The 14,304-nt window shown below is 37.4% G+C and overlaps 1 protein-coding gene across 2 annotated transcripts in view; it reads right to left on the bottom strand.

Annotated features, from left to right (window-relative positions):
* Positions 1-14,304, bottom strand: part of LOC121418951 (nuclear pore membrane glycoprotein 210-like) — a 41,234-nt gene that overhangs the window by 9,648 nt on the left and 17,282 nt on the right. The window contains exons 26-40 of one of the 2 annotated variants that reach the window (XM_041613185.1): positions 13,765-13,827; positions 10,531-10,710; positions 9,718-9,930; positions 8,966-9,121; positions 8,260-8,354; positions 7,534-7,705; positions 6,933-7,105; positions 6,437-6,521; positions 5,827-5,956; positions 5,361-5,497; positions 4,582-4,705; positions 3,782-3,928; positions 2,863-3,116; positions 2,285-2,507; positions 264-377 (exon numbers count right to left, since the gene is read on the bottom strand). In XM_041613185.1, the coding sequence (XP_041469119.1) occupies positions 264-377; positions 2,285-2,507; positions 2,863-3,116; positions 3,782-3,928; positions 4,582-4,705; positions 5,361-5,497; positions 5,827-5,956; positions 6,437-6,521; positions 6,933-7,105; positions 7,534-7,705; positions 8,260-8,354; positions 8,966-9,121; positions 9,718-9,930; positions 10,531-10,710; positions 13,765-13,827 (2,266 nt within the window). The remainder of the gene's footprint in view (positions 1-263; positions 378-2,284; positions 2,508-2,862; positions 3,117-3,781; positions 3,929-4,581; positions 4,706-5,360; positions 5,498-5,826; positions 5,957-6,436; positions 6,522-6,932; positions 7,106-7,533; positions 7,706-8,259; positions 8,355-8,965; positions 9,122-9,717; positions 9,931-10,530; positions 10,711-13,764; positions 13,828-14,304) is intronic. The other variant, XM_041613186.1, reaches the window with a different exon arrangement.

The following is a 14,304-nucleotide window of genomic DNA, read 5'->3' as shown; positions in this document are numbered from 1 at the left end:
AAATCATCTGATTCTTTTAGGAATATTTTTCTCATAATAAAAGAGACTTTGAGCCTTTTCACACATGAATCTTAAATCATCGTTGTAATGATGATTGCTAAATATTGTTATCGTGACTGTGATTAGCGTTCGTGATTCTAATCATGTTCTAGTTAGGTTTCACACGTGCTAATTATTTGTCATTAGCCATATTTTTCACTGGAATCATCACTTGAAATTACGATGTTTTTTACCATGCGAAAGGGCTGTTTGATTTGACTTACATATAAGCACCATTCCTGCTACAGCTAGTATGAAGATTAGGAAGAAGAGCCATGTTTGATAATGCTGAAGGAACAGATGAAGTACAGTAGACCAACCAGTTACTGTGGCTTCTTCTGAAAAAATAAGAAAAAAATTGTAAAATACAATGAATCATGTATGATGCCCCCTCCCCAATAAAGGGCTAAAGGTAGAATATTACTTTCATCACAGTGAGTAACAATTTTTGACCATAATAACAGAGATGCCAACTTTTGGAAATCAGAATTAGGGAGGATTTGCAACCGCCACCGAATTATGTGCGCATAGCGCACATCTCGAGCGCGGAGCGCTCGACCCTTGCGGCCGGGGTTTCTAGATGCTCTCTGGTGCAATCTGACCCTGATTTTGGTGCATTTCACATGTTTTGAAATAAACATTGTTCCCACTTTTTTAACATTAAAAATATCAAATATGCATTTTCACATGTAAATAAAAAATGAGGGGACAAAAGAAGTACCTGTTCAACAACAATAATAAGGATGAATTATCACTATCGGCTATAGGCAGGTTATGTTCCACTATAAATCCAGTAAAGAAAAGCTCAGCGCTGGTCCCTTGCTTGGTGAAATAAAGATAGCAGGGTACTACTAGTGGAGCTCGAAGATCTTGTCATCGCAATGTCCATAGGCCTATGCCGTTTGCTCCCGAACGTTAAGTGCTTCCGAATTATCATCACAACCTCCCTGCTCAACTGAAATGTCCACGCTGCAAATTGTGCAAAATGCATGGTAAATTCCTCTTTCCGACTTCCGAACACACGGGTACTGGAGACTGTATTCAGTCTTATACTTCTGAGACCATTTCTTGGTCTTCTTTTGTTGATTTTCCGCCATTTCGTGTCAATATCAACCCATCAATACGCCGAAATCACACACCGATATTCCACCGCACGACTCGACAAATCCAGTGGCCGTGAGCGCACACGCCTCGCGAAGCTAGCCGGGCCTACCGGCCTGGTGCACAGTGGATTCCCGTTGGGCATATCACATGCACCAGCTTTTCGCTGCACCATATTTGTCTACTTTTCACACAGAATTTAGTAGCAGCGAACGTAATGGAGTTACTACATGCTAAAGTTAGCAGACAATACATCATTACATGTCCTTCCAATCCAATTTGATTAATGCAAAAAAATCGTAATTTCGGGAGGATAAGGATGGTAATCGTAAGGGCGGGAGTTGGGATGAATTTCGGGAGCCTCCCGATAAAATCAGGAGGGTTGGCATCTCTGTAATAATGGACTGCATTTCCATTACTGCACAAGTTGAATAACACTTCATATGCTTATGTCTTTCTATAAATCCTATAAAGCAAAAAGATAGCGCTGCAAAATTTTATGACTTTTTTCTTTGAAGTCTCGTGCAACGTTTGAGACTAAATTCACGACAAATGGGTATACCATCAGGATGTCACATGACTTCATGATGCAATGTCATGCCGAAAATGGCTGATTTTTATACTTTGTGTACAAAGTCTATGAGAGATGAAATTCATAAAAGGGTGATCATTATTCGTTCTAATTGGTCTGCTCAATTAATTTAGGGTTTAATTTAGTTTTCAAATGGTCTGTAATAATTTCCATTGAAAAAACAATGAAACACAAAAGATGAAAAACAAAGAAATACATAAGAAATTCGCCAAACAAAGAAATACATAAGGAAAAATTTGGCTTTCGCAATTTTTTTGGTGGAAACCTTTAAATTAGATCATAAAGATGACATCTGCAAAAGAATAAAATTTGACAAATTTGCATATTTCATTCATAATAATAAAAATATATTTTCAGGATTCTTCTTATATTAGCTTGTACTTTATGTGGTAAAGAAACAACAATCTGTTTCAATAATTTTTTTTCTTATCTATTGGAAGTAAGTTATTTTAAAAACAATTTGCAGGTATGTAAGAGCTAACATACAAGGAATCTATCTATAGAGGAGAATGAGATGGGGGGGGGGATGAACAGAAGTGATGTATATCTTACCTGCTGTAGCACTCATAGGTTTCACAGGAACAAGATTGATCTTAATAGGGACCACAGTACGCTGTCCTGTAACCGTGTTGGACAGTTCTACAGTTGTGTGCAGGATAGCTGGTCCATACTGTGCGAGTGAGGAGTCCACAAGGGCTACAGGGAACTTCTTGAGTGTTCTACCTGCATAGCCTGGCTTGCCTAGGGCAATGATGTCAGTGTCATTGGTAGAGGCCTGTAGAATACAAGAAAGGACAGAGGAATGTCACAGCACTTTTATGCATTTGACTCTTCAAAAACAGTAACAAGTCCATTCAAACAAAGAGGTCACAAAAAGATGTTGGTTATTGCTCTTATATCAAACCATTTTTCTCTTTATAGGAAATGATACACGGAGTGGTATTCAAAAAGGGGAATGAAGCTTGATTAAACTTTACATGCACTTTATAGAATCTCTAATGCCAACCTATCTATCCTGTACTGGTTGTTTTGTTGTTTACTAATTCTTAAACTCTCCAGTATGCACAGAGAAGCAAATAAAAATGTTTTTGTAAGACAAAAGGCAAATAAAGAACATGGTGTAAATATACCTGTAAGTTATCCATGACGGCCGGTATTCCTTCTACCGTGATATCCTCTCTACGGGAAGCAAGGGTTAGAGTGAGCCCAGACTGTTGGCAAGAGTACGCAGGAAGGAACTTGAACGAATGCTGCTCGGAGATGACCTGACGTTGACCTGGGATGCTGAGAAGACGAGCGGTCAGTGTAAGGGTCGTATCCATGGTGCTTAGGAAGGTTGGGGTGTGTCTCGTCTTCAGCTGACTGATGGAGCAGTAATATTGACCTGATAATCAAAGAGGAAAATGTTTTATGAGACTTTTTTTAATTAAAAAAAAAGCTTTGGTCACTGCTCCAAGAGCATGGAATAATCTCCCCATTTATTTTCCATTAATGCCTGCTTGCAAGCATTGGCCTTTCAATGTTCTATAACTTTCATTCGCATTTAGATAAATATGTTTATGTGTATGTTTTGTTTCACTGTAAATACCAAAACTAACAAAACCTTTTTTTAACAAATGGAATGAAATATCTAGCAGTTTTTTTGTTTTAGTTCCCCATTTTTTTCAACCATACATAATACTTTTGTTCTTCGGGTGTGCATTTATTGGAGAGAAAAATTAAATGAACCTGATGGATTTTGAAAAGGTAGCTGACCTCTGGAAGTCTTATTATCTGATTTCTTCTCTTCATATATTCCATCAAATTCTCAACAACAAAGAACATGCCGCCACAAGGATCCCCATCCCTCATTGAATCAACCAATGTATCCTTGAAAGGTAATATGAGATACAAGGGGTGAAATTCACAGCTCTGCCCTTAATACAACAATCACCTAAAACAAAAATAGATATAAGTGATTGTCATACACATCCATTTTTAAAATGAACTTTCTGTTGTGGGTCCTAGACATCACATTCATTATCACATTCAGACATTAGTGTGTATTACCTTGACTTGCATCGAATCCTGCTGAGACTTGGAAGAGCTCCGAGGGGGTTACAGGTGAGTTCTTATCGGCAAAGTGAAGGGTGCATTGGAAGGGTGGAGTCACTGATTCAAATATCCAAGCATGCTTCTCAAAGGAACAGTTTTCGCCTAGAATCAAAAGATGGTGGTAAAGAAGTGAATACTTTACTCTTGCTAAAAAAAAACATGCTAAAAATTGTTAAGCTTTATCAGGTTTGTATGTATTACGTGATATCAGCTAGTGAAATTTAAGACACATAGTAAATTGTAAACTAGAATTAGATATCATCCGAAATGTGACATCTAAAGGGAGGTTATCAATTAACAAGATTTGGATGAGATTGATGTTTTACAAATAGAGGTGATGTACATTCTTCTCCTTGCCTAATATGATAAAATAATTTTCTCATCTCCATGAGTCAAATTTGGTTTAATCGGGCAAAGGAATGTCTGTGATGTAATTTGATACGGTCAGTGCAGCTATGTTACCGAAATTTCTATTGATTTTCAGAGTCTGGTGTCATTAAATTGCAATCTTCTTTCCATTAAAGGAGGCTGGCAGACTTTAAGAGCTTATCATTTTCAACATTGATAATGACGGTACATCAATCTTGTACTGCTTGGAAAGCACGTTTGGTTTCTACTTATCTTTTATTTTTGCATAGCATTTGGCAAACACAACTTGAACTTTTACAATACAAGCAAATACAAATGACACACAAAAAGCCTGATATCAATTAAGTCAGAAATTATTCTTATTGCAGATATACAGTGTATGTTACCTTGGATACTAGAAACACCATTCAGCTTGACAGGAACACGAATGCTGCCCTCTTTGGGTACCGTTGAGAGAGTAGAAACATCATGACCATCTAGCGTGATTCTCAGAATAGTACCAACAGAAACCTGTTGGAGAACAAACACATTCACAAAGATTGGAAGTGCATAAATGGCAATGATGTTACAGAGCTGCCAATTTTAACACTGACCTTTCAGCGAGGTTTATTTGAACAAGCCTGAAAAATATGCCCTCACCAGATATATGTTGTATCACTAATTCATTATTAGTACAAGCTAATTTAGAATTATTACTGAAATTACACAACTTTAATATCAAAGGGTGCTCAAGAACGAGAAAAGTGGGGAGATTACATCATCAGCTTTCTCACAGCATACTCACAATAACCAACCCTGACAAAACTTAAGATCCTAAACTTATCTTTTACATGTTCTAGTTTTTAAGAAATCATGGGGGGAACGGGCCTTCACTCATGAGGAGCCGACAATGTGGAAGACGATTCCACAGAGTTTGAAAACCCAGACATCAATGACCACCTTCAGGGGCAACTTGAAGACATACATGTATCTGTATAATAGTGCTTTATGATAGACAACCTTCTGTATATTGAAGGCCATCTTTGTATAGTTCAAACTTCTAAATCAATACGGTCAAACGGTTGTCAAAATAGGAAGATATTTCTGCTTATAACAGTTGTTTGAACGGCGTTTAGCCGATTTGACCCAGCCCTACCTTTAAGGTCAGACAGAAAGTTGGACATACCTGAGCTGTTGTTGCAAGATTAGGAGTCAGCTGCTGGGTCAAGGTTACAGTACCAGGGGTCAGCGCCATGGCAACACCACTTGACCTATGAACTTTGAGAATGCTGTTTTCAGATGAGCTCCATGACCCACTTTGACCTGTTTGAACAAATCAACATTTAAATTATATTCATTATTGACATGAATATAAGTAACAAGCCATTTTGATCTGTACGAACCAAAGATTTGGGGTCTTGAATATAACCACAATCTCTTGTGCATTTATGTTATCACAGAAATTGCTGCATCATCTCTCCAATACATACATACATCTAACATAAATGAAATCAGATTTTTCAGCCTGGACAAGTCAAATGTTGACACCTTGGTAGTGCCATTTCCGCTGCATGCACTGCATGACATATAGTTGATTAATAATGTTACGAAGAAAACTAGATTTATTTGTACGACAGTACATATACACATACCTTCTGACGAGAGTAGAGGTGATCTCAAACAGACAATATCACCTACAACCAGACCTTGATCAGGCTGGACCACACTGCCTACCGGGATACCAACATAATCATCAATCCATGGACTCTCACTGTCCCACACCTGTACACATCAAGAACAAAGATGGATAGAGTCAGCATGGAGGACCTCAAAAGACTTCAAGTGGAGATTTAATAATGCAAAGATACACTTTTACTGAAGCCAAACTCTAGCATTTGCAGTGAAATGAGTAGTTTAGAGAGAAAGTCTTTAAAATCACTGTCAAATACCTGTACATAATAGAACAGAATGATAAGGACTCAACCGTACTGGCTGCCAATGTCCAAAGATGTCAAAATAATCTCCAGTTACACCAATAAACTCTTTAATAAGCAATACTCCTGGGAGCAAATTTCATGAACATTTGTTGTCTGACAACTTGTCTGATCCAACTATATTCCTTGCTTTTGGTTGATAAGGAGTCTATGCGGAAGACTTCTAATGGAGAAATGATTTCCAATTACAATGATCAACTTGTCAGTGCCAACAACTCTCACGAGACAGTCACTGGCAGTAGCACCCATAAAGTGAAGAAATATTTACCTTGAGGATAGTGGTTCCCATGTGTGCTGATCGCCCAATAAATGTACTATTATCTGATCCAGACTGCAACTGAAGACGGTCAAATCTACAAACCAACAAAAAATCAGAGTTTAAAATGAACTTGACACTTAAATTCAAATTGTTTTTTATTCACAGTAATACATGGCAATATATCATTATTACATTCTTCCATTGCTAGCCTTTCTGTGTTGTTCCAATCGACATTGATCCATTTTGATTAAGCTCTCAATGTGATTTATAAACAATCTATCCAATAGGTTGATACCTATTATCATATGCAACAACAGATTTGAGATTCTAAGTGAACTTTCCTACCCACTCTATCAATATAACTTTAGGTCAGAGCAGGAGTGCATTCTATGATAAAACTGTTACAAGCTACTGACATCCTTCTACCTGATTGGCTAAGAAAAAATTTGCAAGTGAAACTCGCAAACAATATTTCATGAAACATTTCCCAGAAAGTTAATCTTACCTATGGAGTCTGTAGTCCAATTTAACATTGGTGGCGTCAAATCTTTCACCGATGTTGTCATAGAAACGAACAGCAAAGGAGGGTGATACACCGATGGGAAACACTTGTAGACTCTTGTCATATGTTGTTAGACCGGTGGTAGAATGCACAGCGATGTAAGATACAGGCTTGATCTAAAAACAACACGATCAAAGTTCACACAATTAATATTATTAAGTAATTGCCTACCGGTTGGTCCATCAAGGCAAATACTACAGTAATCAATGAGAAATGATGAAGAAAAAAGGAGAGTTTAATCCAGTTTGAGAAGAGTTACCTAATATCTAAGTTCCCAATATTTGCATAGTCCTATTTGAACACTCCAAAACTGAAAGATTGTCTCATTTCTGCATTAAAATGTTTACACTACTCCATATTCTAAAATAGTTCTTTCTTACAAATTTACAAAAATTGACAAAAAGACATAATGTTAAGAAAAAGAACATATATGAAGGTGTTCACACTTCATTGAAGAGTTGCAAAAATATTGAGAGCAATGGCCATTTTGCATCCTTTCCCCTACATTTTACGACTGAAAAGGATATAAAGAATGAACTCTCACCGAGACATGAACAACTGTTGTCTGGTTCACTCCAAAGCTCTCAAATGCGGTGACCTCTACAGACGCTTGACCTCCCTTTGGCCCGGCTTTGACCACACCCATCTGGTTAACGGTCAGGAAGTCATCCCAAGAGGTGGTCAAGATACGATATGACATCCTGGCTGACCCATCTCTGCAAGGTTGATGAAAGGTATAATGTTTAGTTTTTACAAATTTTGGGTGAAAAATGAAAAAGCCATATTATCAATATTAAAGTAGTCCAATGACAAAAGCTTGAAGTCTCCGAAACAACTTACTAGAAAGAAATGGATACTCAACTGTACAAAGTAAGACCCATAAGTTTAATTAGATTGTCCATTATCACTTTAAACTCCTACTGAATTGCATCCTGTCAGTTCATTTGCTCATGGGTCAATTAAAATTATAAGATTAAATAATTATTATGTCAAATGAGCATCCAGAACAGAATGGAGTTGAACAGTAAGTTAAGGCACTTTGTGAACTTAAGGTGTATTTACCAACATCAATTACATCATTTAGACAAGATGCAACAATGATCAACAATATTTTGTGAGTAATGGACGCTTTTTTTTCGAAGACTTCAAGCGTATAGCCATGTTCATCAACATAAGTGAATAATTTGTATCGCTATGTCTAAACACAGTCCTAACACTATGAAAAGCGTTGTTTGGTGCACCATATCAGTCCTTAAGGATGACTTCTCACCTGTTAGTTTTAATCGGTGCTTGTGTGTTAGGTGTCATCAGAAGTCTGCTGTGACATGGACAGTCAGGCTGCATCAACTCTAGTCTCTCAAACACCTTCATAGGAAAATCAAATGGGGACCAGTTCATGAAAACGACAGCAATGAAAATGTAAAATTAATAATTGTCTGATAGTTGCCCAATGGTTAGACATACATTCGAGCTTCTAAACTAAACAAAACAAAACAAATATTCATGAATCATCTAAAAAATCTAGTGCTATAATCAAAAGGTTAACTTTCAATTTTGTTTGTTTATTTTTTAGCTGAAATAAAGCAGACATTTTGTCCCACACATGGGAAATTGACCTGACCAGGACTTATTGTTGTACAGTCACACACACAAAAAAAGACACTTCATGCAAATTGATACTAAGAGATGAATTGTCCTGTTATTTTGATTTACATTAAACCAAAATGTATTTAAAATCTTACACTTTATTTCATATAAGTTCTTCTTAGGTGTTAGCAAAACAAGGCTCGTATGGTCCGAAATCAAGACCTTTCATGGTATAAATCCATACGCATGATGGACCTTGATCTCTGTACATCTATCAGTGTGAATTGCTAACCAGAATTATGTTTCCTGTTCTCCAAAGTCATGAAATCTGTCAATTAGGAGACATTACTCCATAATTATCTTTTATATACTAGTCTTGATCAACTCACCTGGATCTGTATTTCATCCATGAGTGTTTGATCCCTGTAGATCTGTCTACGTCCTGGTTGAGTCAGGGATACCTGTAGTCTTAGAGAGGCTTCACCGGGATTTAATGTTCTCACCCTCATAGCTATGTTGTGCTCTGCTCCACTGTATATGCCATCCTGCAAATCACAAATATGAAAGATGTTCTGAATGATTGTACACTTAATAGTCTGTCTTTGCTCATCCAGACACGAGGGGGGGGGGGGACAAAAGAAGAAAAAGGATAAACTAGTGGTTGTGTAACTACACAACAGCTCTCCTTTTTTTCATGAAGGAAAAACATACATTCATCTTCAGCACCACTTGTCCCTTTTAACAATTTCCCTAGCACCATCCCTGCTGCCATGATTTATCTGGACTACCTCTTTTATCAAACCAAACCTCCCACCAGACCTCCCCTTCATTCAGTTCACATACTGTTAGCCAATTCTAAGGTAATACTAATATACATAATTTTCCTAATATCAGTCCATGATTGAAAAAAAGTGAAAGGTATTATTGATTTCATCCGAACTCTCTCCGTTTCTGCATGTTTCTAGTCATCAATGGACTTTATAAGATATTTGAATGATTTATAACACAAGACTTTTTTTTTCTCTGCATGTGATTTGATATTGAATTGAAAATGTTAACAACTTTCAGGAAATGGTTTTAGATTCAGCCAATGCCAACAATGATTTGTTTCAGCTCAGCACTTCTAATCTAATGCACTTACCTCAGCAAATACTGGCTCCACTTCAATAACATCATCATTGCTCACACTCCATTCAAACAGAAGGCCATCGATGGCATCACCAAATGTGAACGGGGTCTCCGATTCACCCAGTCCCATAGCATACACGGGCATGACAGTGTCTGACTCGAGTCGATGGAGAGGAGCGTGGATTCGTATGCCATTCAGCTCTATGACGTACACATCGATGGTATCCTTCAAAGTCAAATGACAAAGAAAATAAATTAAGCATTCATAAGGGAGTAAGACATGCATAACTTTATAAAATGTGCCTTGGAGTGGTAAATTTTCATTACTCATCCATCTGACATATGATATATCAAAACTATATCAAACTAACATAAACAAATTGATAGGAAGGCTACAACGCTAACCAGAGTTCCAAAGCAGGATCAAATTAATATGTTTCAGATGCTTTTCAGAAAAAATCCCTTGACCTGGGTCAATTTTTATTGTTCCGGTAAAAAGAGGGTTCTCTCATTCATTTATGTAAACTCTGCATTCAAGATTTTAAACCTAACATCTCAATTTAAAGCAAATCTTAACAAGATTTTCAATCTAAATATTTTAATTAATAAATCAATGTCCCAAATTCACCAAACAAATCACAATAATTAATACATTTTCCTTTCGGCGAATTAAATATCCTGTTACAACTGCTCTATGGGTATTTATCAATGCAATCAACAATACTTCATGAACTCAACAACATATGGATCATGAAATCCTAACACACTAAAATAGAAAGTAGCAGTGAATGTGCAATAATACATTGGTATGGCCATCTTCACTAACCTCAGAATAAACCACATTTGATCCTGTTTCCTGGTCGTAACCAACAGCTCTGCCTGTAACCCTGGTATGACCAAGGTTCAAAGCATGTAAGATACCACTACTGTTGATCTTAGCAATGTTTGAGCTCTGTACTACATACTCAATCTGGCTCTGGGGTTGGGGTCCTCCAGTACTCCTCACCTTTAGGATAAATCAAACAAGAAGTTTTTAGAATGATGTAACATCTTGTAGACTAATGTTTACTTGAGTCCTTTCTGATACTTCGGTGATGGAAAAAACTGCAGCAATTTTAATCATTTGAAAAAAAAAGCCATATGTTGCCATATGAGCTGATAAGATAAATTTAACATCTACAGTTTCACTAACCCTTCGCGGCGGAGCCCTACGCTCAACTATTGACAGCGCCGCAAACCGTCAGTTTGGTTCGCTTATTTTGGACATAATGCTTTGAAAGTTAAAAATTTCTACTCATATATACTCAAGAACTTCCTGGACAACCAGCAAACCCTGTAGAATCCTGATTTGAAAATTATTTTGAGAAAAAAAACGTGATTATCCAGTGCTGTCAAAATGTTCCCATGTTGTAGCAGCCATCTTGGAAAGTCGAAAATAGACTGCGCATGCACGGTGTCGGCGCAGCAAACATGAATATTCAGGCTTTCAGAGAGATTAATGAATATGCATGAAGACGAGTGACGGATCCTTGCTCTCATGGAGAGTACCAAAAAAAAAAAAAAAAAGAAAGAAAAAGAAGAAAAAAAGAAAAACCCCCAGAGATAGTTTATTGTAATATCCATTAGAGAAAATCCCTGGGGGATGAAGGTGATATATTCCCCCACTTTTTAGAGAGTGGGGATGGCGTGTACAATATCCCCCTCTTTTTGAGGAAAAATGATATTGTATTTAATTCAGTTGATGAAATTTTTCATAAAAATGTCATAAACGACGGTCATATCGTGGAATTTTCATATGAAATGCTCTTAAAAATAACGAAGTGGTTATTTTTCTCTCGCTTGCTTCACTTGCTGGCAAAATAAAAGAATTATGTGTGGGGGTCTGCTCGGGTTAGTAAGGGTGTGTGTGTATACTTAAGTGTGAGTTCATGCAAGAAACTTCGGCAAAAAGTCTATCACCCCCCCCCTCCCACTCCTCAAACGGATTTACGCCGGTGGTAATATCACCTTGCAAGAACAAAATGGCGAGCATGAGCAATCAGCAGCAGTGCTCTATTTATTCGGCTTATTTCGTGAAGAACCGTACGGGCTATAGAAAAATACAACTTGTCAAAATCACCAGCCCAAGGACAATCAGCAGGGTCTTCCAGAGGGAGGGCATACTGTACAGCTTCATTTGCGAAGAATGCAAGCGAAAACTGGTGCAAAATACCATACGAAATAAGAACGCCCCAAATAAAAGGGACAGAACAAAACGCACATTTTCTTCCCCACATGGCACACCATGTGCAAAGAGGCCAGCATCTTTCGCTTCGCCATGCAGATCCAACCAACAGCCTCCAGAGATCCAAGATCCAGAGGATGTGCAACCAGAGAATCCCCAAACATCGATGAGTAAAATCAAAGACCATCTTGATGCAACAAGATACCTTCAAGCATTTTGCATGCTACAAAAAACATCAGAAGCCGCCAAATTGGCCATGGTGGAGGCCACATGCGATGTCATCAAGAATGAGGTACCTTAAGATAACTGAAAGAGTATGATAACATCATAAGACTTCGGAGGGGCGTCATGACAAGGGTCATTGGGCCAGGGCCTGGTTTTGCGGGTTCCATCTTTTGAATTGATAATGAAATTAGTTATATAACACAAGATATTTCATCAATGTCTTCACCTCCTTCTCCTCCTCCTACAACAACAACAAGAAAGATGCATACATGATTTGTTCAAGTAAAAACAAAATAAATACAAATTTGGATATAATTGTTTTCATTGCCACCTTGAGTATTTACTGACACATGAGAAAGAAAAAAAAAAGAAAAAAAGAGGCCCCTCCTACCCTTTTCTTAACCAGATGGTGAAGACCGAAACAATCGCTTTTCCCATACCCCGTAGGGAGTACGCCCAGGGTGTTCCTCCCATTTAGGGCATGGACTAGTAGCATTACTTGTCCGTTTTTCAATTCATATTTCAGATTTAAATCTCTCACAGTTGATGCAATCTCTCTCTGGAGGTCCACGTTTTGCCGTCAGCCGGGGGCAAGGATGACACGAAGAACACGTGCGTTTGTTTACAATCTGTCACCCCATCGCTTCATGCATATTCATTAATCTCTCTGCAATGCCTGAATATTCATGTTTGCTGCGCCGACACCGCGCATGCGCAGTCTATTTTCGACTTTCCAAGATGGCTGCTACAACATGGGAACATTTTGACAGCACTGGATAATCATGTTTTTTTTCTCAAAATAATTTTCAAATCAGGATTCTACAGGGTTTGCTGGTTGTCCAGGAAGTTCTTGAGTATATATGAGTAGAAATTTTAACTTTCAAAGCATTATGTCCAAAATAAGCGAACCAAACTGACGGTTTGCGGCGCTGTCAATAGTTGTTTTTTTTCTCAAAATAATTTTCAAATCAGGATTCTACAGGGTTTGCTGGTTTGATGATGGTCCACAGCATTTATATTGCACCATATTTCTGTTAAAAACATTCATAGGCAAACTGATTCAACAATGGAAAGTCACATGTGAAACTGTAACCCTACAGGGCTCCGCCGCGAAGCAGCAGAGCCCTGTAGGGTTACAGTTTCACATGTGACTTTCCATTGTTGAATCAGTAGTTGAAATGAACAGAATGTTAGCCATTGTGGTCAAATCTCAGCTACTGGTAATTACTCATCATTATCAGAGTAATCTGAAACTATTCAAGATACGAATCAATCACAAATCTTCAATGATTTATGAACTAAAATCATCATTTGTAGATCTAATCTATCTTATTATCATTGCATATCTGAACTGCAGATTAACATATTCTTTAAGCAGTGTAGCAAAAGCTTTTTCTTAATGTTAAGTGTATAGAGAGTTCTTTTAGTTCTGAAATGAGCCATGTAAAAGGGTGTTATCATTATTATTCTTCATTTAAACTTCATTTAGGAATGATGATGGTCCACAGCATTTATATTGCACCATATTTCTGTTAAAAACATTCATAGGCACAGGCTCATCAAATTAAGCTAATTATTACACATCTGCTGAAATAAAAGGAATGAACTTACTTGGAATAATGATGTAACAATAAGTGTGATGTTCCTTGGTGTCAACTTGAGAGGGGGAAACACCTACAACAGAAAACAAATGAGGGGATCCAAATCATTTGTAACATAAATGAAAGACAATGGCAATGATATCCAGCAATTTCAACAAAGGTATACACTCAAATATGAAAAACATGGTAAAAAGTATTAGAATCATTTGACATATCAATGGTCATTAAAAAAAATCAAATAGAAACTAATTAAGTCTCTTCATGGTCATTGACTAAATAACATGTTCAGACATAGCGCAACAAAGATCACTAACATTTCTTTCAGTGTTTCTTTCCAACAGTCACCAATAGAACAATGTATATCAAATTTCCTGAACCGTGCTTGAAAAATGAGGGCAACCATTTGATTCAGACAATTTGCACACTGCACACTCCAAGACCCAATGAATCTTGTCATTCAAATTTTGTCATGCAAGAATATGAAAAATTGGTTTTCATCAAAAGTGTTTCATGAAGAAAAATCACTGACAAATGCGCTGTGAGCCAATCA

The sequence above is a fragment of the Lytechinus variegatus genome, chromosome 7 (assembly GCF_018143015.1).
Source record: "Lytechinus variegatus isolate NC3 chromosome 7, Lvar_3.0, whole genome shotgun sequence".
Classification (NCBI taxonomy): domain Eukaryota; kingdom Metazoa; phylum Echinodermata; class Echinoidea; order Temnopleuroida; family Toxopneustidae; genus Lytechinus; species Lytechinus variegatus.
The sequence above is the reverse complement of the archived record's forward strand: the minus strand, read 5'-3'. Positions and strand labels throughout refer to the sequence as shown.